This window comes from Microtus oregoni, unplaced genomic scaffold, assembly GCF_018167655.1.
Source record: "Microtus oregoni isolate MIOR12 unplaced genomic scaffold, Mior012 000028F_ref0000031, whole genome shotgun sequence".
Classification (NCBI taxonomy): domain Eukaryota; kingdom Metazoa; phylum Chordata; class Mammalia; order Rodentia; family Cricetidae; genus Microtus; species Microtus oregoni.
The window spans coordinates 21,098,822-21,122,647 of NW_024543087.1; the positions used below are offsets into that span (position 1 = coordinate 21,098,822).

General features: G+C 43.9%; 2 protein-coding genes across 3 annotated transcripts in view; both read right to left on the reverse strand.

Moving 5' to 3' along the window:
* The window catches only part of Ryk (receptor like tyrosine kinase), a 79,904-nt gene that overhangs the window by 32,469 nt on the left and 23,609 nt on the right, over positions 1-23,826 (reverse strand). For both annotated transcript variants that reach the window (XM_041677385.1, XM_041677384.1), the window contains exons 2-7: positions 20,665-20,786; positions 14,779-14,878; positions 12,208-12,342; positions 10,000-10,053; positions 6,757-6,901; positions 645-745 (exon numbers count right to left, since the gene is read on the reverse strand). In XM_041677385.1, the coding sequence (XP_041533319.1) occupies positions 645-745; positions 6,757-6,901; positions 10,000-10,053; positions 12,208-12,342; positions 14,779-14,878; positions 20,665-20,786 (657 nt within the window). The remainder of the gene's footprint in view (positions 1-644; positions 746-6,756; positions 6,902-9,999; positions 10,054-12,207; positions 12,343-14,778; positions 14,879-20,664; positions 20,787-23,826) is intronic.
* On the reverse strand, positions 4,705-6,128 carry LOC121464510 (ZW10 interactor-like). The gene is made up of 2 exons (XM_041677542.1): positions 6,108-6,128; positions 4,705-5,783 (listed from the first exon to the last, which is right to left on the reverse strand). The coding sequence occupies exons 1-2, from the start codon at positions 6,126-6,128 to the stop codon at positions 5,016-5,018; spliced, it is 789 nt and encodes a 262-aa protein (XP_041533476.1). The 3' UTR covers positions 4,705-5,015.

Here is a 23,826-nt window from a genome sequence, read left to right on the forward strand (position 1 = left end):
CGTGTGCACACATGCATACACATACACACACACACACACACACACACACACACGTTTAAAAAAGTTAAGAAGCTAGGGATGTCACTCAGTGGTAAAGCACTTGTGGCAAGTGTGAGGGCCCTTGGGTTTGATCCTAGCACGGTGGGGGGAGAAACTTAAAATTCCATGTACATAACCAATGGTAACTAGCTTGTATTATGATTAGAAAACAGCATAAAGGACTGGTGGACTGCTCCGTGACACGGAATATGGTCGGCATGCTGGAGACTCTGGGCTCAATCTCCAAGAGCAGGTGAATAAAACCAATTGCAAGTTCCTATGTGTTCCATGGAAATATTAACTCATTCCCTAAAACTACCTAAAAACCTTCAGCTTGGATTTGTAGAGAATTGATTTATTAGCTCTTTTAATATCATTAAAAAGCTCTTTTAATATCATTCCAAAGCAGAATTAGCTCTAACAATTTTTATATTAAATACTCCAATTTTAAAATGTTTTATTCAATGTTCTAAGAAACAAAACTTGAAGATCAAACCAACTTTAGAACAAGTTAGATAATCCCACAAATACACTAACCATATTAGGGCCACTGACAGAGACCATACAAGATTTGCAAACAGCTGTAGAATTAAATTAACTCTTACTGGTGATGGGAGTTGCATTGTTGGGTGTGTCAGCTCTCAGATACTGAGTCGTCTGCGTGGATGGCTGAGACAGCCCTTGGGAACTACTGCTGGCGCTGATGCTGCAAATAATTTTAGAGAGAAATATTTGGCAAGTGAATCTCAGTAAGAAATTTCTTTTGCATACATATAAAATACATGTTACTTTACAACCTGCCTAGAATTCTCGTAGATAAATGCATTCATCCCTATCAGTAATTCATTCTGAACTCCTAAGCTACTTCACAATACGTGGTTCAATTTAGTCTTTTATTTGTACCTTCAAAATGAACAAGCATGTCATCATAGCAAAACTGTTCAGAAATGTAGGTGGAAGTCCTCAGAGAGCAGTTCTGAACCTCACACAGGGTATGTCAAGGAACTATTGGCCCATACCATTCAGCTGGACTGGCTTTCAGAAAAGAGAAACAAGTTCCTTTAAGAAGTGGCCCAAATCAGATGGATTTGAGATGAAGTGGTCACAGTCTACATCAGTGTGCCATGTGCAAGTGTAGGAAGCAGCATCATATCTGACTCGTTTCCCCTCTTCACCTCCCCTCACCCCACTTCCTTGTAATTCACAGTTCTCAGAAATCTCTAGTACTCGAAACCATACCCAAGTAAAAGGAGACCCTGAGGCAGTGTGAGGGCCCTTGTTAGTTAGATATCTGCAATTACTATAAATCAATGGCTCCCAAACCTTTTCTGTGGGTGATCTTGTCCCTGGTCACCCCTCCTGGGTACATCCTGACCTTACTGCCTTATTTTGAGTTTGTAGCCGAGGGGAAATAAACCAGAGAGACTCAGCATAGACAGAACTCCTGTAACTACAGAGGCAGTAGAGCCAACAAATTTCCTACGTACGAACAAAGTTTGGACTGACTGCTCTTTGTGCCTTATCACTGCATTCTCAAAACCTAGTGATTGCAATGAAACTCGTGATCAACTGCCATATGATCTAGAACACTTACACATGTACTTGTGTTTTGTCAATTTCAAGAGTCACACACATGTGAAAACCATGAACATAAAATATCCACACAATGAGTGCTGTAAGCTCTATGTAGTCTTTTAGAGCTAGTATAATTTTGAATTATTATATTGTGGTTAAAGTGAGATAGGGGTGTCCTCTGACAAATATTTGGAGAGCATCTGTATACACAACCATTTTGCTGAGCACATCCTCCATCTGAAATGCCTGTGTCTAATGGGATGCCCTCAGCACGCTGTCCCTGGACATGCTCACATTTCAGATTCCTATCTTCCTGTGAGCCTGCAGCCAGCTTTGTTTCCAAGCAACTTTGCTGAGGGGACTTTCAACTCAGAGAATCTAACAAAGATTTGTCAGGACATCATGTGGTTGGAGTTCTGGAAGTTATTAAGTAGTGATTTATGTGAGTTTACATATGTAGTTGGTCATAAGCAAATGAAAAACATAAACCTTTAAATCATAATTGCCAGCACCACCAGCTGCACAGCTTAGGCAAACTATTCCATCCTTCTGGAGCCTCACACTCTCTGGGGACAGAAGGAACATAAAGCGACTCCCAACAAGACTGCTAACGGGGTTCCATGGAGGATGCGCGGGTACAGCCCTGAGGACGCTGCTCGGCCCTCAAACACACACTGATAAACCATCACTATCTTACCCTGAGGAATACTGTGTGCATCACGTCCCCAACCTTAGAATCATAAGGACCTACAGGGTACATGCTTCTGCTGAGCACTTCAAGGATCGCACTGAAGACTAATTTGTTAGAAGTTCAGTATTTGGTACAGCAGGGGAAGGGCTGCATCTCAAGGGCGAAGCAGATGAGGAATTTCTCCTCAGAAGTGGAGCGAGAAAACCTTGCTCACAGGATTTCTGTGAGGCTCAAATTTATGATGGATGTGAAAGCTCAACAAAATGTCCTGCAAGCAATGGTACCTACGGCTGAATAAACTTCAACAACTGGACACTAGGTGGCACTCCTGGGTCATCTAAAAATGTTCAAGATTGTGAGTGGTCAAGCAGCCTTAGGGCCATCTATGTCAGACTTTCATTTCCTTAAGATATTGGGGTGAATGGCCAAGAAAGGAATGAGCAAAGCAATAGTGGAGAGAGAAACATTTTTTGGAATAAAAAACTTACTATTATAAGAAAAGCAAGGTATAGTCGGAGGCCTGCCCCGACATCCAGTAAAGCCCACATCTTCATAGCTACATCACAAGAGGTAGTGAACAGATTAAAATGTGTATTTGCTAACATTTAATAGTTTAAGACTATTCTAAATAAATCTGACTTTTATAAGCAAGTAGGCATCCTGGTTTAGAATAAGCTAAGGATTTGGACAGAGATCTTTAAAATACTAAATTCTTACTCTATTCTTAGTGAGTCATTGACTCTGTCTAGGAGGTGACGGGTGCTGCTCTGGCTGCTGAAGACACAGCAGGGAACAGAAGTTGTTTCCCACCCTATTTACAGCTGGGACTTTTTGGTGGAGGCCTCACTGAGGCACACCATAAACTCCATGGGGACAGTTGGGTGCCCGTTCACTCTGCCCTCTCCAACACCACCAGTGCCTAGCACAGTAAGCCCCTGACCCCCATGTGAGCCCAAATCACAGTGAGTTAACTACTCGCTGATGCTGACGGAGAAGCCACATTCACCGAGTGGGAAGACGTAACCCAGGCAGAACGTTTGCTTCTCACACGAGCGGCTGATAGTTGATGAAAAAGGTACTCAGTGTAGACTGACTTTCCTGCTTCTCTTCACTCTTCATTCAAATGGGTGTCCTGGATAGTTTTTGTCAAGCTAGAGTTGTTTCAGAAGAGGGAAGTCAATTGAGAAAATGTTCCCATCAGACTGGCCTGAGGCAAGTCTGTAAGGCATTTACCTGATTAATGACCCCTGTGGGAGGGCCCAGCTCACTGTGGGTGGTGCCATTCCTGAACAGGTGGACCCAAGGTGTTTAAGAAAGCAGGCTGGGCAAGCCAGTAAGTAGCCTCCTTCCTCCATGGATTCTACATCAGTTCCTGCCTGGACGTAGGTCTGGGATTGAGTGTGATCTGCGAGTTACTAACTGAAATAAACCCTTTCCTCTCCAAATTCTTTTGGTCATGGTGTTCTATCACAGCAATAGGAACTCTAAGATGGCTGCGGTGGATACATAGAGAAACCCTATCTCAAAGAAGAAGAAAACAAAAGAAACTCTAGTACTCTGTATATTACTATGTATGCCAGTCTGTTACAGCATGAAGGTAAAAACGAATACAGGAAAAACAGACACACTTTGCCACTGGTAAGGATGAAGGTAGTGGGATGCTGGGAAAAAAAATGGAAAATAGAAAAATGAAAATACCGCCAAATAACACATCCAAGCATCGCATATGCAAAGAACTGATTTCTCAATCTCTGACAGGGGACAGCTGCAGGCTCATCTCTCGGGGGGAGACAGACACTCTGCCCCTTCAGGACAGACTCACCTGGTGTAACAGACTGCCGATCAGTTTGCTGGGTTAGGAGAGGAAAGTCACATGTGTGGGCTCCATGGGTCCCTGATGAGAAGACACCTCAGGGTAGCTACACTCTCTGCCTCTAAAGAAACTCTATATGTAACAGGTCACTGGCTCCTGCCTGCTCACAATGAATGAGCTCTCTACTGCTCTAAGAGTTCACTGCAGTACAGGTGCCCACTAGCCTACCAGGGAACAGAGCCTGACGTGCAGTAAGCATGTTATGTAACTACAATACAGAAATGATCAGAATGCAGACTTCCTGCTTTGCACAGGTCACAATGGTACAACCCCCGAAGTCACAGTCTTTAAGTCTGTTTCTGGGTTTTGGTCAGAGTGTGTTACCATGGCTACAGAAAACCCAACTAGAGCCCTGCATGTGTACCACTGTGCTCCCATCTTCTCTTCTCAAGGAAGGGAAGGAACACAATGAAGACAAAGTACTTAGGAGTACTGCATCCATCCGGCTCCCTGGCCTTTCCAGATCTTGGTTTTTTTTTTTTTGTTTTTTTTTTTTTTTGAGGGAAAAATGAGCAATTTAATGAAAGATTACACTTCCATAAATGTATCCAACAATATAAGGTCTCCCAGAAGGTTTATCTCCATGGAGTGGGTCGACATCCAGGTCACCGAGTCTTGTTGAAAGTTCTTCTCCTGCTGCATTTCATTATGCCTGTCCTGGAGATCTGCTAAGGGGCTTCACAACCATCAGTCTAAACTAGATTTCCTTCAATCCAGACTCCTTAGCTCTCGATGATATCATGACACCATCTCACTTCTCAAGGCGCAGCATTATCACGACTTCTTATTCTCAGTGGATAGGATGCTCGATGCCAAACCAGTACGTCTTTTTGTTCCTTACAGACATTCAGGTGGAAGGGCACTTCCCTCGCCATCTTTGTCCTCGGGCTTCGCCTCGGGGACCTGCGGCTTGTTCTGCAGGGTACACAGCAGCTGGAGGTAGGTCTGGTTCCTGCGCAGCTTATCCTCTTCCTGTCCCTCTTGCAGCTTCAAGGTTTCAAGTTCCTGATTCGATTGGTCAAGCTTCTGCTGAGTGCCCGCCTGACGTTCCTTCGCCTCTGCAGAAATCTCTGCCAGCTTCTGGATACGCTTCTGGTGCAGCTGCCACTGCTTCTGAGCTGTTTCCAGTTTTTCCTCAAGTACTTGCTTCTTAGCCTGAAGTTGCTTGTATGCCTCCTGGAGCTCAGTGTACTTCCTTTGGGCCTCTTCTACCTGGGGCAAGGCCTGGGTCAGGGCACATTTCATGGCTTCCACGTGATCCTGGTACACAGCCTTCAGTTCCTTCCATTGCTCTTTTGCTTCAGTGGCCTTCTGGCGACTTGTGTCTTCAGAAAGCAAATTGTCTGGGCTCTGGGCAGTATCTTCCTGAGCCAGAAAAATCTGTAGGAAGTTGACTACCTGAAGCTGGCTGCAAAGCAGCTTGTCTTTCTTCCGGGAGTTCCTCACGAATTCCTCCATGATCCGGGCTGGCAGTTCTGTTTCTTCCTGCAAGCCTACAGGTTCTAGAATGCCTTCTACCTCAGCAAGGACCTCTTCGGTAGCCTCCGCCTGCTTCTCCCAGATCTTGTTTATAAAGGAATGTTTCCCTTTATACCTTTTACAGGTCTACCATACAGTGTTAGGACTCAAGAGTTTAGGGAGAGGAGACACTGCTCTCGGCCTGGAAAAAGCTTACAGTGTTATTCTAGGAAATCTGGAGTATGAATTATGAGTTTAGACTGGCAGAAAGTCCCCATGGCCCCAGTATGAACAAAAGCTCTGAAGGGCAAGGTGCAAGGCACACAGTGAGGGGTAAGGAATCACCTGACAAGGTGCAACTAAGGATTCAGCAAGGGTGGTAGCAAGGGTTCAAAGTCAAATACAATGCTGAGAATGTCTTAACTGTGTGTAGGAGGCACTAAAGATTGTGGGTTGTGAGCACGCATCTACCATTCCATCTTTACTTCTCATTGCGTTGTGGCTACAGCGTCATCTCTGACTCACCCAGGTTAGGCAGGCACCTTCTGTATTCCCACACTACATTATACGTATCACAATAATCAATTCTATACTGTAATTATGAGTTGACATCAAAGAATCTTGATACCATGAAGTGTATCATTAATCTTTGTAATCCCGGCACTTAGTGTGATTATCTATCCAGGGTATCTCTACTTTGCTATGCATTAGGATCATCCAGAAAACTTTAGAGCACAGCAGATACCCAAGTGGGGAGGGAAGGCAGGTGGGGGGAGGGAGGGATAGAGGGAGGGGGTTGGAAGAATCTAGAAGGAAGGAAGGAAAGGAACAGTTTCAAAAATGCAATTGGAGCCTGGAGGCAAGTCAGGATAATGGAGATGAAAAACATATTTGACCACTACTTCTCCCTAGGTTATAACTCCACAAAATTTAAAAGAATAAAATAAAAACAGGAAAACATAAAGAGGGTAACCAAGGCATCTTATTTCCTCTTTGGCTGGGGCTTGATCATCCTCCCTCCTCCCCTGTACTGGTGTGCATGGATGGGGGTTGGGGGGGCACTCATGCACATGGCAAGCAACTGATTTTATTTTTTCTTTTCCCAAAACATGTACAATACCTGTCATCCAGTTCAATCCTTTTCATACTATGAAGGTGCAAAACGGCTAATATTATTGCTACAAGAAATATTACTGCACAACAAACTCCTACACTGATATAAAACACACGCGTGGAAGTGGTTGGAGCTGCATGTACAGGATCATCTGAAACAAAAATGAAAAGCACATTAGGTTTTTTAAACAAAGCTGACGGCGTGCTCTGTCCTAACACAGTGAGCACTCGCCGTTCCTCACAAAAACCCACATTTCATCCCACTCGTTCTTTGACAAAAATCAGAAACCCGCAGTGTGGGGCTCACGCAAATTTTAGTGTCTTTGTTACAGTTTTAAGAAAAGACTTAAAATTTCTGGTTAATAAAAACCATAGACCCTCAAAAGGGGCATAAAGTGCCCCAGTCCTAAGACATCGGCAGAGTTGTCCCTCTGCAGGAAAGAATGCTCTGCAGGAAAGCAAAGTTCCACTGCATATTCACAGAAACAGAAATGGAGTATTCCGTCTAGCACAGGTACCACTGGCCACCTTGGCTATGTGGCATGAAAAACAACTAGAGCAATTTTATATCATGCTAATGAATTTACAACTTTGAGACTACATGGGGCTAATAGTCACCCAGCTGGGCAAACAGTACAGTTTTTTTTTTAAATCAATAAATATTATTTTGCTTCTTTGATTTTTTAAAAGGTTCTATTGATTAAATATGATTATACCCGGCTAATGTTATTTTAAGACAAGAAACACCTCAGGAACAGGAAAATTAATTCAATGCATAAAAGATGATACCACACACACAGCACACACTCTCTCTCCCTTCCTCCCTTTTCCCTCTCTGCCTCCCTCCCTCCCTCCCTCCCTCCCTCCCTCCCTCCCAGGCTGATCAGAGGACAGCAGAAGGCAAACTGTGAAGGGGCTCATAGACACAGAAGTATACATATTATGAGCAGAATGCTGAGACAGAGCTGCACGTGTTTCACATCACAACCCCATCTTAAAGTACCTAAGGAATCTGGAGTTCATTCCAAACGAGACCGGCAGTCGCTACAAGGTATCAAGCAAAGCAGAGACACGCAGTGGCCTGACGAGACTGCACGCTGTGTGACCCAGCTGCCGAGGCAGCAGGAGCAGAGCTGGAATGAATGAGAACCTTACTAGGCCCTCTGATAGAAAGGCTACCTAGGCTTTGCTGGGAGAGCTGGTGAAGGCACCAAGCAAGTAGAGTGAAGCAGAGTCACAAACTTACAGGGCTCAAAGCTAAAGGCAGCAAAGCTGTGGCTTAAAAACCCATTGATGCTACCTTTAAGAAGCTATAAACGAAACAGGTTGGAGAAGCTTGAGAAATAATTCTTGGATATTTTTTTCCTTGTATATAAGTTAAGTATGAAATTACCAAGTGGAGATGTCAAACAAAAAAACAGACAAGCACTGGGTAGTGGAACCAGCTCAGTGGGTAAACAACTTGCTGCACAAGCCTGGCCACCTAAACGTGGGACCCACATCAAGGCCAGGTGCAGCAGCGAGCACTTATAAGCCAGCATTCCTACAACAAAACCAGCAACCAAACAAACTTTGAGAAAAAAATCCAAAAGGTCAATTCAAGCAATCAAGTGGGATGGCTAGCTGTGCCTAGGTGAAGACAGGACTCCCAAGGGTTTCGGCATGCTAAGGGAGAGTTGCAAAGTCTTGGGAGGGGTAGAAAAGAGCTAAGGCCTGCATGGACAATGTGACCCAAGCAGTGTCCAGAGCTTCTGGGCAAGCTGTCCACATGCACTCTGTCCAGCCACTCAGCTTTCGGCAGGCGTAGCTGCTCCTCCTCCTCGCTGAGGTTCAGCTGTCAGAACCCAGCTGTCCCGCAGGTCTCAGGCACTTTCCTTAGACAGCTGCTGTCTCTATCCTTTTGAGGAGATTCCATGCCCCTCCTCAGGGTTTCCAAAGTGCCTTGTGCTCTCCGGATCTCTCAGCCTACCATGCTGGGCTGCCATCACCGCCTGATGCCTGTTCCATCTCCCCTGGAACACTCTAAGCACCTAACAGCTCGGCTCTTTGCTCAGTTTGCTTCTGCCTCAGTCATATATATCATCCTGGTCATTGCAGACTCAATAAATGTTGACTAGAGGGGTAAAAGGTGGAAAGGAAAGGGCAAGGAAGAGAGGAAGGCCAACACTACTACATTGCTCTTACTAAGAAATACCCTAAGAGCATTAAAAAAAAAAAAAAAAAAGCACCAGAATTTAAGTAAACTCGGGAAGCAGTGGCATTTAAATTTTTTTCTTCCTTCTCAGAGATAAATAGTCTAGCAAGTACATAATCTCTGACATTATTTTGCCTTTTAAAAAGCTCTACTTAATTCCTAGCACCCCACAAGTAGAGAAATGAGAATCAGAAACTCAGGGTCACTCTCAACAACACACAGAGCTCCAGGCCAGCCTGAACTAGTGTGTGTTGGTCTGCCTGTCCCATTCTGCCCAAAGGGTGTGTATCTCTCTATCTCTGTGTGTGTTTGTATGTTATATGCAGGTGTTTATATGTGTGCACATGTATAGAGACCAGAATTTGACCTTCAGTATCTTCCTCTATCATTTCCAACCTTACTTTTGGAGACAGGACCTCTCACAGAACCTGGAGCTCACTGGCTGGCCAGCAAGCTCTGAAGATCTGCCTGTCTCTGTCCCTCTTCCACCTCCCACCTTCCCATGCCACACAGTGCTGATGTTACAGGAGTTACCGCAGCACCCGGCTTTTACATGGGTGCTGGAATCAGAACAAGTCTTCATATGTTTGCATAGCAAGCACTTTACCAACTAAGTCACCTTCCTCTCTCAAAATAAAAAATAAATTAAATAACATAAATTTGCATTTTCACCTAGATGCAATTAGCTGAAGGCTGGGCCCAAACTACGAGTCAGATTCTCTAACACTGTGCTAATGAAGGTCTTACACATATTTATTTTAATATTTGTTACTTTATTAGGCCTACCTGAGAAAAATCACAATATAAAGTCTTGCTCCTAAAAGGCATTTGTTAGTTTGTCAGTGCTATAAAAGATGTATGAGTTTCAATTCTCAAAATCCTCAATATCCTAACAGCTTCAATTGGGCTACATATCAATCCACAGAACCCCCGCAGAATAAAGAGCAAACTAACATCAACACTGGAGCAGGCATCAAGCTCCATGCAAGCACACTCATGTGCCCACACACAGGCTCTCTTCACTCTCATGGAGAAAGGGAACACGATAACACTTACAAATAGTTCTGCTAGTGTTTCTGTCCAAGGCTGAAGTTTTTACTTCTTCAAGTTCTGGATTAAAAAGGAAATAAAAGGTACTTCAGAAATGGTTTTCCATAAGAATCCTTACACACTAACACATCTTCAGAAATGGCTTTCCATAAGAATCCTTACACACTAACACATCCTCTGAACACAAGGTATTCGCTGTGAGACGATGAAAACTACTGTGTCCTTCTATGGTCATCAGAGCCATCACCAGTAGAGAAACAGCCTGTGCTGGTCACTTACAGCTTCCCAGTGAGATAGGAATGTAGAGAAACCCACACACTTACCGTCTTCATGGAAACTCACGGCACAACCAGCTCAGTGGAAAGACTCTAGAATTCTAGAGAAGGAAAGCTTCCTGATCCCTAATTCTCACCTAAAGATAAAGAAACTTGCAGGGAATAATAGCTCTTAGCATTCCACACAGCACAGGGGTGCTTGCTAGGGCAGTTGTGGACAAATTACGACCACACTTTAAGAAGGTGGTATATAGTAAATCTAAAATGGAAGTTTTCAGAAGTCAGGCATGGCAGTGCATGCCTTAATCTTTGTTACCAAGGGGGATCACAAGTTCTAGGCTTGACTGGGTTAGGTAGTGAGTTCAAGGCCAGAATGGGTAACTTAGCAAAATCCTGTCTCAAACAAATATGCTAAGATAGAATTGGAATACAGCTCAGTGGCAAAGCACTCTCCTAGCACCGAGTCCAGCCCTAGTATCCATCCATCCATCCATCCATCCATCATCCATCCTCCATCTTGACTAGTTATACAAATCCAGGTAGCCTCTTCAAGGCCTGGTGTCCTCATGCCAATCACATAACGATAAGGTTGGAGTAGGGCCTCTATAATCCCCCTAGGCTTCAAACTTACATCAAAGTAGGTATATAACTCAGAGAACCAGAACTGCACCAAAGCTAAGGGTGCTAATTCTTAATTTTAAAAATGTCTCTATTCAATGCAATATAGCTTCTTTGTTGGTATGTGTCTTGACATTTGCCACCTTAACTCACTTTTTGACCCTGCATGTTTGAATAACACCCAGCACTAATTTCTTTTTCTTTTTTTTGAACTACCCCTTTTTAAATATTTATTTATTATGTATACAATATTCTGTCTGTCTGTATGCCTGCAGGCCAGAAGAGGGCACCAGACCCCATTACAGATGGTTGTGAGCCACCATATGGTTGCTGGGAATTGAACTCAGGACCTTTGGAAGAGCAGGCAATGCTCTTAACCTCTGAGCCATCTCTCCAGCCCCCAGCACTAATTTCAACTGGCAAATTTGTAAACTGACAGTTTCACAAAGAAGCCAAGAACCTGGATTTGCCCCTTAGCTGCAGCACTTTGTCTGAGCCTGGCCAGGTTACTCAGATCTTCTGAAAACACACCACCTGGAGCTGATGTAAGGCTATGTGGTTTAGTGCGGGTAACACAGACCACAGAAAGAGCACTGAGTGAATTTATGGTTTGTTTTGTTTCTACCTTAAACAGTAAACAGTTTGACCTACTTGTAAATTCAGAAACTTTACCTCTGGGCTACATGGAGATTAGATAACCTTTAAGAATTCTTAACATCTCAAAACTCAGCCTTGGTGTGCTAGAACTCACTGATCTGTGGTGACCCAAAGAGGTAATAATTATTAAGTACCCATACATGACATCCTAATTCCTAATTCTAGGCTAGATTGAATTACCCTTTAAACCCTCTCTGAAACAGCATCATGAATATTTTACAGATGAGGAACTAAGCCTCACAAGGTTTAATAACTTATCCCCCTTCCTGAGAAGAGCAGAGATACGGTCCCAACCAGGCCCACATGACCCCCTAAAGTGAAGCTCCTGCAGAAGCCAAGTTCATCAAGCAAGTGCTTAGTCACAGCTGCTGTGGCCCCTGTGGAGTCTATTTCCCTTCTTTACCCGTCAGTCATACAGGACCCACCTCACACATCTAATGGAAACATTCAGGCAATTCTACAGACAGAGAACCAGAGGCTGAGTGGGGTTGAGATCCTGGCTACATACTACCTGGGGTTACCCCAGGATCTCATCAACTTGTGTGCTTTCCTTTTCTCACAACTATAACAAAGACTTGGTCATAATTAGTCTGTAAACAAGCACCACAACCTTCTATGGACCTCTTATTTACATGAAACACGTTTTGTTAAATACAATCCTTACTTTTGTAGCACATTTTCCTTCGTTTAAAATTTAAGACTGTGAAGTTTTTGGAAGGATGTACTGTCAGGTTGAGCTGCATTAGTATCATGACTTCAGAGTCTACTTTGCCGGTACAGGAAAGCTCGACCCGAAACACTGTTTAAAAGAAAGAGAAAACTTCAGTGTTCTAAAAATCAGGATCAATGCCCCAACAGTACGATTCAACGTTTTCATTTATTTCTGCTCTCAAATAAAACAAACAAACACATTTAAATAAGTGGACCAGACAGAAGCTTTCGGAGACTGCATCACCTCAGTTCTGGCCATTTATATCCCTTTCACTGTAGATACAGAAGAGTGCTGAAGAGGAAACAAAACAGAGATGAAGGGATGACAGTCAAGTCTTCTTGAGATTTTGAACATGCTAGTTTGTTATATGTATTCTGCTTTCCAATATACTGAAGCTACAAAACCCTTCAGCAAACCCTGCTGACCTTACCAGTCTCACAAGCAACAGTAACAAAATTACACGGTAAGTAACGACCATGCAGTACCAAATGCATAATATATCGCTCCAGGCCTTGGAAGGATGTAAATGTCAGGAAGGCAGCATATGCGTTGCTGTCTGCGGGGCAGACATGAGAGGCACAAAATAAAACACGTCATCACCATATTCCTAGAGCAGGGGCATCCTTTCCTGCTGTCTAGCTAACAAGATGGGGGAAAACCAAAGCCACACTGAACTGGGTGGCAGGAGAGTTTCTGTTGGACTTAGAGCTATGACATACAGATGAGCAAATACAAACATTAACACACCACCATGACAAACAGAGACATAGTAAGAGCATGTTTGGAAGTACTCTCTGTGGAAAATGTGTATGTATATTTAGGGATCACATTTAAAAATTATCTTATCCAAAAGAGAAATTACTCAGAAGTACCCCTTAGGAAATAAAACCATTGTTACTGGGGTAAATTACAATAAATCTATAAATGAAACTGACAAATTCTTAGCTAGGAATTAAAAACAACACTGCCCTTCTAAATAGGATTAACTTTAAAAAGTTTTCTAGTGATGCTAATGATGAAAAAGTAGATTTTAGTAACTTTTTTCTTATCTTTTAGTTTATGATTTCTTTCCTATAAATTGAGAAATTATTTCACTATCTATATGAGTGGATCAGAGATTTAGGCATTTCTGAACATCCTTGCTGACCAACAAAAATTAACCAGCCTTCCAGCACAGTCTTAAAGCCTAAACGAGCATGTGCCACTAAGAATGAGTGAATAGATAAGTGAACTTAATAAGGGAATAAAACTGCCAGGAAAGCGCTACTTCTTTGTTCTTTAAAACAGTGATGATGATGATGATGATGATGATGATGATGATGATGATGATACATTTTAAAATCTCCATGTCCTAGAGTCTTTCTGTGTTGCTTAGTTTTTATTAGCTTGACACAAACTAGAATCATCTGAGATTGGAATCTCCAACGAAGGGAACTGCCCCTATCAGACTGGCCAGGCACATCTGTGGGGCATTCTCTTAATTAATGATTGATATGAGAAGGCCTAGCCCACTGTAGGAAGTGCCAGCCATGGGCAGGTGGTCCTGGGTTGTATAAGGAAGCAAACTGAGAAAGCTATGGAGAGCAAATAACACTCCTCCAAGATCTCTGCTTCAGTTCCTGATTTGAGTTCCTGCCTTGACTTCCCTTGAGAATGGACTCTAGAAAGTTTAAATAAACCCTTTCCTCCACGAGTGGTGTTTACCACAACAGAAAACTCCCCAGGATATCCTTCAAAGGGTCTGCTTACAAGCTGTGAGGGTAGTGGAAATAAAACATTCAGTCCACTTATTCAGACACATACTGAGCACCTATTGTATGCCCAACTGCTGGGCAAGGAATCACCAGATACTGTAATAAGTTTATTAACAGTTACATGCCAAGTTGGTATGGGCAGGAAGCACAGAGGAGTTAACAATTGGAGGTGGGACAGGAAGGGGGTGGTGCAGACTTTGCATCTTATTCACTGGATAGATGGGAACTCACAAGCAGAAAAAAGGGAAAGAAGGTTCCAAATTGAGGCCAGCACGTACAAAGGCCTGGGTGTGGAAATTATATACAAACTGGAATGTTTGAATATGCTGGGGCATGTGCAAAGGCCTGGGTATGAGAACTGAACACAGACTGGACTCTTGGGGTGCTGGAACATGGGCAGTGGCCAGGGCATGTGGTAATGGACACAGGCAAAAGTTGAGAAGTCTGCAATGAGCCAGCTGACTGGAGCAGGAGACACTAGAGGTCTTGATGCCCTGTGGTCAGATGCAAATGGACAATGGCCACTCAAGTCAATGGTAGCAGGTGGGACTTAAACCAAAGGGAGTAAAGGACAGAGGCAGGGACTCAGATGCAGATGCCAGAAACACAGAAAAGGAGCCAAGGATGAGCTAAGTAAAGACAGCTCTACAAAGATATAACAGAATTCATTAAAGTACTTTTCAGAGCCAGGCATTCAGTAAACTGTCCTTGTAGGGATGTGAGGGAGACAGCTGAAAACAGTGTGCTAAGTCTGTCTTTGCTGGCTCACCTGATAAAGTGCGTGGCACTTCCCCTTGAGCAGAGATATTGACCTGGGGCATGCCCATAGCCACAAAGTTGTCTACTTGGAATCCCAGCTTATATTCAACCTGTGAAATGAAGAGAGAGAAAAACATTGGACCTGTAACAACAGAAAGGACTTCATTAATGAGCTCATAATTAAGCAGGACATGAGCTATTCACAGGTGCAAACAATTCCAAAGAGCAGGTCTCCAATCCCAGCACTCGGCAGGCAGAGGAAGGTGGCTCAGTGAATTCGAAGCCACCTTGGCCTACATGGTGAGTTCCAGGCCAATCAGGGCTACAAAGTGAGACCCTTTCTCAAAAATTAAATAAAAATAATAAAAATAAAACCATACTAGGAATTTTCAACCAGATAAAATTCAATCCGAAGGCTATTTGGTATCTAGACCAGGACCACCCTTTCCCATAAAACTCTAGCAGCCTTCCTGACAGCAATGATACAGCCAGAGATTTACTGTTACCATGGTGTCACCACAACACCATGACTGCCACCAAGGGGTGCGAGAGAGCTATCCCTAAGGTACCCTCGGGCTTTCCAACAATAAAGCATCAAGATGACTGCACAGTTGTGCCAAAGTTATCTCTGAATAGAACCATACAGCCAGGGAAGGTGCACGAAGGAAATTAGAATGGCTCTAGAATCACGAAGTCATGTGACCTACACAGATAAGCAACTTTTCCCAAGCTTCAATTTTTAGAAAATAAGGATCATTCAACATGAGGAGCAACTGTGTTGACAACACGACACACTGTGACAGTGGCCCAGGGCCCTCTGCTAACTGAAGACCCAGAAGCCTCAGAGGCCTCTCCAACTGCCAAGCCGCACTTCTCAGAAACCACCAGCTTCCTCCCACCCCAGGGATTCTCAGCAAACCTCCTGTGCTGTCAACACCGCTGCATTCCTTTTGTTCCCCATGTGAGAAACCTCAGGATTCTGGATAGTCTTTCCTACTCTCAACCTCTTCACAGCCATCTCCCTCGCGCTCTCCCTCAACGTGGCTTTCTCTTCAGGCATCCTCCTCTTCTTCCTAATGTCCTGGGGTCAGTATGGGTCTAAGGCTGTAAGGGCCTCTCTAGAATCACCCTCTACTCCAAAGCTCACTCCCAGTGGCATGTCTCCTGCCATCCACATGCTAACACACTGGACTCTACAGAGGTTCTGACTGCTGGCTCACTTTGTCTCCTGCCATCTTTCTGTTAACTCTGAAATGCAGTGTTCATTCTGACATACCACTCAACTTCTCCATGTCCAAAACAGATAGAAAAATACTGCCCATTCCATCCAAGATCCCAGCACGACCACTGACCACCCACCACTGGTCCCTACAAAAGCAGTTCTTTGTGCTCACTACTTTAAGTCAGACAGCATTTATGAGGCATGTTTATGAGCCAAGGCTGTGCTTGTAGAGGGGGAAGGCAGTGGTCAATTAAACTACTTCCTTCCTTCCCAGCACAGCAAGGACCACTTGGTTTCACGTTCCCACAGCCTGAGCCCCAGCAGGCAGATCACTGACACAGTCATTTTGACACCTTCTCCTGGTTCACTCCTTATTCCACACACTTGCATAGCAGCTGCTGCAAACCCACTGCCCTTGGCTTAGCTTGCTGGGGGAATGAAATCCTGGGGCACAGTGTTTACCCCACCCCCACCCCTGGCAAGTCCTGTGCCCAGTGGTTGCTCTTCTTCAACCTCACTGATGGTCCTTGGTCCTTACTGCTACGGCACCTTCCCCGCTTCTTCTCTTTCAGCTAGCATAGAGGAATTTTGTTTGTCCCTTCCAGCATCGGACAGATCTGTCAGAACATCTACCCTCCGTACTCTGGTCCCAAAGGAAGCTCCAGCCTCTCATCACAGGATAAATCCTTCTCCCCATACACTAGGCTCCAACCCATTTCACCACGACAAGATCTCATCTTGCCTCTCACTCTCCTTTACCTCCACCTACCTGCTAGGCATACCACCTTGTAACCCTACAGCCTCACATTTAAAAGACTCAGAGTCGAGCTTCCCCCCTTTCACCAAACTCAGGAAGTTTCTGTAGAGTGTCATGCTAGAATCCAGCCTCTGCTCAGGTCACTATCTGTAGCAATCTCCTCTCAAAGATCCAGACAGGCACCCTACTGAGACACTGTCTGTGAGTTCCCAGCTAAAAGTCACTCTGGGGTCAGGATCTCTCACCTGGGAAATTAGTTACTTGGTGACACTTCCTGCTCCCCAGTCCTCTCCTGGCTGGGAATCAGAGAATCCGCCTATAGGCATATGCTATGAAACTTAGTCCATCTTCAGATATAAAAATGAGACACTACCTCTATCACATGGGTTCTGATGCCTCTCTCCAGAGACCCTGCCATGCTGTCATTCTCTGATGCTAGAGCCTGAAGTTTCCTTGAGACCCCTGTCATACTGTTGCCTGTCTGTCCATGACATTAATAGCTTTTCTAGAAACTTCTTACTTCCCTAGCAATCCCCTGCAGTGTCCCTCTTGAGTACTCCCCACAAAACCTTTTTATCTCCTTTATTAAAAGCCTCAGTTACTATAAGCAGAGGAAGAGCAGCCCAGGGACCAAAACCCCTAGGAAAGCAAAGACGGTACAGCCAAGGAATCAAAGGGCCCCAATGGCAGAGCTGAGGGCAGGGGACAGAGTAGTAGGCAGGTTTATCTCAGTGTAGCCACAGGGAGAAGGAGAAGGGAAAGAAATGATGCTGTAAAAGCAGGGAAATGAGCAGGAAGGAGCAGGAGGGGATAAAGAGGCTGAGGAGAGGCTTAGAGGAGCAGTGGGAAGAAGCAGGAAGCCTGCCCTTTGGTCAGGCTGAATGGACAAGGGAAGCATCTCTCTTCCCACTGGGCTCCTTAGGGTACCTAATTTTTAAATGTAGTTTTCAAAGTCAGAGAAGACTGCCAATTACTGAAACCCAATTTTCCCTACCTTGGCACGCACGGATCTGTAAGGAACACTTGTCAATCACCTTTGAAGAAACAGACCCATTTAGAAACTACCTCACAGACTACCAGACAAAAACTCTGAACAGCAGTTGTTTATCAGCAAAATAAACGAGCCAGAATACTTCAGAAAAATTACTAGAGAAAATATAAATATTTGAAGAAGCTAAAAAATAAACATGTTTGGTATTTTTCCCCTACTTGGAAGACATGGCAGCTGATGAGTGAGACCATCTCTCTCTGGAACACAGATCTAAAGGGAATGTGCTTGCCGATGGTCCAACGTCCTTCCAATTTGTCTGACACTGCCAGACCTGCCTTTCTCACAGCTACTTCCCTCCACTGGGACACAGCAGGCTGGCCCCAGAGGCTGCTGCTGCAGCTCTGACAGGCTCCCTGCAGCCTCTCCTGGACCGACACCAAGGAGAGTGGGTGGCGGGAGTCTTCTGCCACGTCTTAGTATGCCTCTGCCTTTTGGCTATCTAGCATATCTACTGACACTTAACAGACACAGTTGCAGGCTTTTTCTTGAACACTGGGGAATTTTCTGGAACATACAAGAAACTAATTATCTGTTAAGACCGCCTAGTAGTCTACTCTTGAGAGAATCAATACCAGAGCTCGACTCCCATCTTAAAATACAATTAACACACTCTCAACCACTCACTAAGGCATGCGTGACATAGATGTTAAAGAAAAGGACACACACAGCTCCAGCCTCTGAGGGAACTAAAATCTTTGGCATGGCCAGTCAAGTAAACACTACAGAACACTACCAGCAAAAGCTTTGATGTGGAAAAACTGATGTTAAAATATCTGTGCTATTGAAGTGATACACCAGGGAGTCTGGAGACCCTCGGAAGCAAGTATTTCATCTTCTGGCAAATCTTAAAAAGACCAAGCTGAGAGTTTCTGACAGAGTGTCAGAAACTGAGAGTGGCAGCCTTCCTTCTGAAAGTTTACGACGGCATCTCAGAGCCAAACGATCGAGAAAACAATCACCCAGGAAGCCCAGGAAAGTTATAGATTCGCAGGAGTGAGTAGGCCAGGGCGAGACTGTCCACTGGACTGTGGTTTTGCCAGGGTGCTATGAAGAGTCTCTGAAAGGCAAGAAGAGGGCAAAGAGCATTTGATGGCGGAGGCACCATGCTACTCTGGCCCTCCTGGGTGACTGCCATTTCAGGTCACCTAGAGTGCCTGCTTCTTCTGCCTCCAGACTCATTTGAGCAAGTCCTTCACAAACCGGGGTCACAGTTTCCTCTTGCAGGAAATGATCAACAAACCAAAGCATAGCTATACAGGAAGAAAATATGATACAGTTATTCAAAAGGGAGAAGACACAAATCAATGCGAAGGAACAGAGAACCTTTACCAGGACACGTTGCCCAGAACTCTGCACTACACAACAGCATGAAGCATTTAAGTGTACCTATGCACATCACACACACACACATACACTACCTTCCTTAGGAGACAGAATCGGGCTAGAAGGCCAGGTGAGAGCAAAGATCTGGACGGGCTTGCTCAGCATGCTACTATGATGGTGGAAAACCTTCCTTTCCATTGTATACTCTTACAACATTTGGAATTTTATTATATCCATATACTGCCTACTCATATGATTAACTTTTTAAATAAGCTGCAACTAGTCAACCGTGCCAAAAATCACCAGATTCTATGGCCTAAGAACTAGAATTAGGAACTGCAACATCGTAAGAAGCCCAAAGCTATAGTTTAAAAACATGTTCCAACCAAGTGTGGTAGTGCACATCTTTAATCCCAGCACTTGGGAGTCAGAGGCAGGAGGATATCTATGAGTACAGAGCCAGCCTGGTCTATGTTGAGTTCTAGGACAGCCAGAGCTATAGAGTAAGACACTGTCAAGGAAAGGAAAGGAAAAAGAAGGGGAGGGGAGGGGAGGGAAGAAATCTACAAGATAATGGAATAATCAGTTATACCAGGCCCCTCCAGTGTTTACCCTGCAAGCATATATATTCAGAGAAGATCCCTCCAAGCTAGCTTCTACCATGACAGGTTCCCCACTATCAGTAACTTCTGAGGCTGAAACACATGGACAGGGCAACAAAACTTGAGATTGACACAAACTAAAGCAATATCAACTAGTGAGACATTAGTCTTAAAGACGCTGGGGATAACGATGAACTGCATTAAACTTCCTGATTCTGGAAACTGTACTTGATTGTGTAAATAACACCAGTGTCCTGCAGACTAAGGCATTCAGGAGTGAGAAAGGCAATGCTTTCAATGAACTTTCAAATAGTTCAAGGGCAAACACAAGCAGGGAGCAGGGAGCAAATAATACAAACAGTTTCACTTGGCAAATCTGTGAAATGAGGATGTAAGATTTCTTGGGCTGGAGTAGCCTAGGCAGTCAGAGATGTGAAGAAATCACCAATGAATAAACCAGACAAGAAGTTGCTAAGTCCCCACGTTCAGCCTCTAAGGTTACTGAGGCTCAGCACGGTACACGCAGGAAGCTGCCAATGCTGCACCTTTCTTTCACTGAGAATATGAAAACTGTATTCAAGTCAACAAGTGTCTGGAAGAACCAGCTCAGCAATGCTTCTCCCCACACACCCACACCCATCCTCCAACCATATACGGCTTCTCCATAACAGCAGGGTAATCATCAAATCCAACTGTTCTCTTCCCAAGTTAGAATCAGATCCCACTGGAAAGGCCTGCAAGGACCCAATCGTAGGTGATGATCATCCACCTTGTGGTCACCTAAACCTGACGTTTTAGCAGAACAGGCTCAAGACTCTATCTGTAAGACATAGCCTGAAAAGTCCCAGTGCTCCTTGGTGCACCACCGCTCACCCTTCTGTGGAGAGGAAGGCCCATCCTCAGGGGCAGTCCCTGTCAAGCTGTCCGCCAGCAGCTCTTACCTTGGACTTTGCATGCCAAGTGAAGTGCAGGAAGTTTGTCTCACTGGGCACTAGCAGGTTAAAGGACAGAGCGTAGTGACTAATAAGATCATTTCTCACATAGTAAAGTTCTGCGTCAAGACCTAGAAAAAAAATGGAAAAATAGTTAAACATCCAATGTCTTCAGAGTATCACAAACACTAGTGCAGTGCAGAGAGAGAACGCTGATGCAAAGTGTGCACTGCAGACAGCTGACCTATGAGCAGCCTCACGACGCAGGAGACTGTAGCATCACAGAGAAACGGGCACCCTAAAAGTAGCTGTCCTTCTGAGACAGCCATGCCAGGACCACCTGCAGCCACTTGTATCTTCTGAATATGGTGCCTCTTGGAGGAGCAACGAAAAGGAAAAACTCCTCCTCCTTCAATGTTGACCCAGACTTAGAAAGACTCGAGAGGGAGGGAGACTGCCTGCACTGGAGTTACGGAAGCTTATGAGCCACCACCGCTTGAGTCTGAGCTAAGTCACCTATCTCTCCAGCCCCTGAAGAAAACTTTTACACCACTACCTTCAGTGGAAAATCAACTTCCTGTGGGGGGAAAATACAAGCGGTTAAAAGAAAGGAAGGAAGGGAGAGAGGGAGGGAGGAAGGAAGAAGAAGAAAGAAGTTACAAGGAAAATAAAATAACAGTAATTACTGGTGCTATCAAGACAGTGAACTTGAGGCCTGGGCACTGTTGACAAAAGAGGGCGGTATTAGCAAGTGTTAGAGACAGGCAAAGAATCAAAGAACTGAAAAGAATCATGGCAGAATAATGTCCTATAAATTGATTTGCTGTTAAAGGTTAGTCCAGATGTTCCTAGTGCTCAGGAAGGACAAACTGAAGTTGAAATCGCACATTTCCTGAGCGTGCACGACAGGTCTGAAACCCAAGGGTGGTAAGAAAGAGGTCAAACCGACACCTCAGACCTCCCAATCACACAGAGAAAGCACGACTCCGCCACAGACAGTTCACCTGTCCGTGTTGCTTCTTCATTTGACTCGGATCTGATAATACCTTTAAGTCAAAAATGAGACTTGGGCAGCACTGTTTTATGCATCCTGCATGGGAATACAACGGGAGAAGCCGGAAGTCTGTGCAGAAGGCTCTCCCTGCTGACAGGACAGGAAATGCTAAGGAACATAAAGTGGGGGCTGATGGTGCGGGAGAAAGACAGAAAGACAGCAGGAAGATATAGGGATTGAATGGAAAAGGAATATGAATTCAAAGACAACACCAATAACCACAGTAATACGTGGTTTAAATTCATTTAAGGGGCTGGAGAGGTGGCTTGGCAGTCAAGAGCATGATTGCTCCTTCAATGGACCTGAGTCTAATTACACCCACATGGCAGCTCACAACAGTTCATTACTTCATTCCCAGAGGTCTAGTGCCCTCTCTGGCCTCTGTGGACACTGCACACATGCAGCGCACAGACTCTCAAGCAGATAAAACACCTATGCACATAAAAATAATAAAATGTTTACAAAAACTCACTTAAGCCTGAGATATGCTAGTATAGGTAGATTTATAAAAACAGGACTAAAACAAAGTTCAGAAATATATGTCAAGAAAAAGGAAAAAAACAAATGAAGCAGAAGTGACAGCACTCAATTAGAACTTCAGGTGAAACAACTCAGTCATTAGTTAATAAAACTTACAATGGCATTCTCTATACACAAAAGCTAAAAAAGATACTGTACTCCAACAAACAAGATATATATAGCCAAGACAGAAGACAGACAATTCACAGCCACAGACTAACATCCTTCCAGAACCTAAAGGGTGGACTCATGACTTGAACAGTTATAAATATGAAAAGATTAATCATAAACTAAGACTGTATAAATTTCTTAAAACTCTTAACAATAACATAAATATCATGTAGCCTGCCTTCTCTGGTCAAACATAACAACAAAAAAATTAATTATAAAGATAAAGCCAAAAATAACTCTTTGAAGATAGTTATTATAGTCTTTAGGAGACAGATTTTTTAAAAATACAAAATGCTATTACCAATATTAGAAATAGAAAGAAATATCACTACAAATCTTATGGAGATTAAAAATACAAAAAAAAAACTTTTAAGAATGGTATGACAAGCCGGGCGGTGGTGGCGCACGCCTTTAATCCCAGCACTCGGGAGGCGGAGGCAGGCGGATCTCTGTGAGTTCGAGGCCAGCCTGGTCTACAAGAGGTAGTTCCAGGACAGGAACCAAAAGCTACGGAGAAACCCTGTCTTGAAAAATCCAAAAAAAAAAAAAAAAAAAAAAAAAGAATGGTATGACAATAAATTTAATACCTCAGATCAAAGAGAAAATCCTTGGTAGCATCACATACCAAAAGACAAGAAATAAAAGCCCCAAATGATCAAGAACCTACCAAGGAGAAAACTCTAGTCACCAGTAAATTCAAAACATTACAGAAGATAACACCAATCTTAAATAACTGTCAGAAAATAAGAGCAAAGGTTATTTTCTTACAAGGCCAGCACAAAGCCAAGAACTAATTAAAATAAAACTACAGACCAACATTTTTCATACAGATTCAAACATTCTCCACAAAATATTAGCAAGTGTAATACAGCAGTATCTGGAAGGCAAAGCATAGCATAGACAAGCATCTTCCAAAAAGTCAGAAGTCACCGCACTAGTGGAAAAGGAAAGGATAACAAAGCGGGTGTGGTGGCTCCCAGCAGGAATCCCAGCACTTGGGAAGTAGCAGCAAGAGGGTCAGAAGCTGAGACCCTGCTTCAAAACAAAATACTGAGGACATCTCAGACTGAAAGCCTATACTGATAAAAATAATTAACAAATAATGAATGGACAAATTCTTTCTCGGTCTGGTAAATAGCACTTACAAAGCCACACAGTTAGAATGCTCAATGGTGAAGTCTTAAATTCTTAAAATCACTTACAAGATATAGGACGTCCCTACTCCTACTCAATTTCATACTAGGGGTCCTTGCCAATGAGAAGACATAATAGAAATTATAGGTGTAGAATGCCATGAAAATCCACTAAACACTATGAAAAACTAGTGGGGAATTTGTGCTAGACAAGTGCTTTTAGGAGAAAACTCCACTTGTGGGAAGAGGTCTGCTGCCCCTTTAAATGCTAGTTAGCCTTCTTCCAGGATAGTC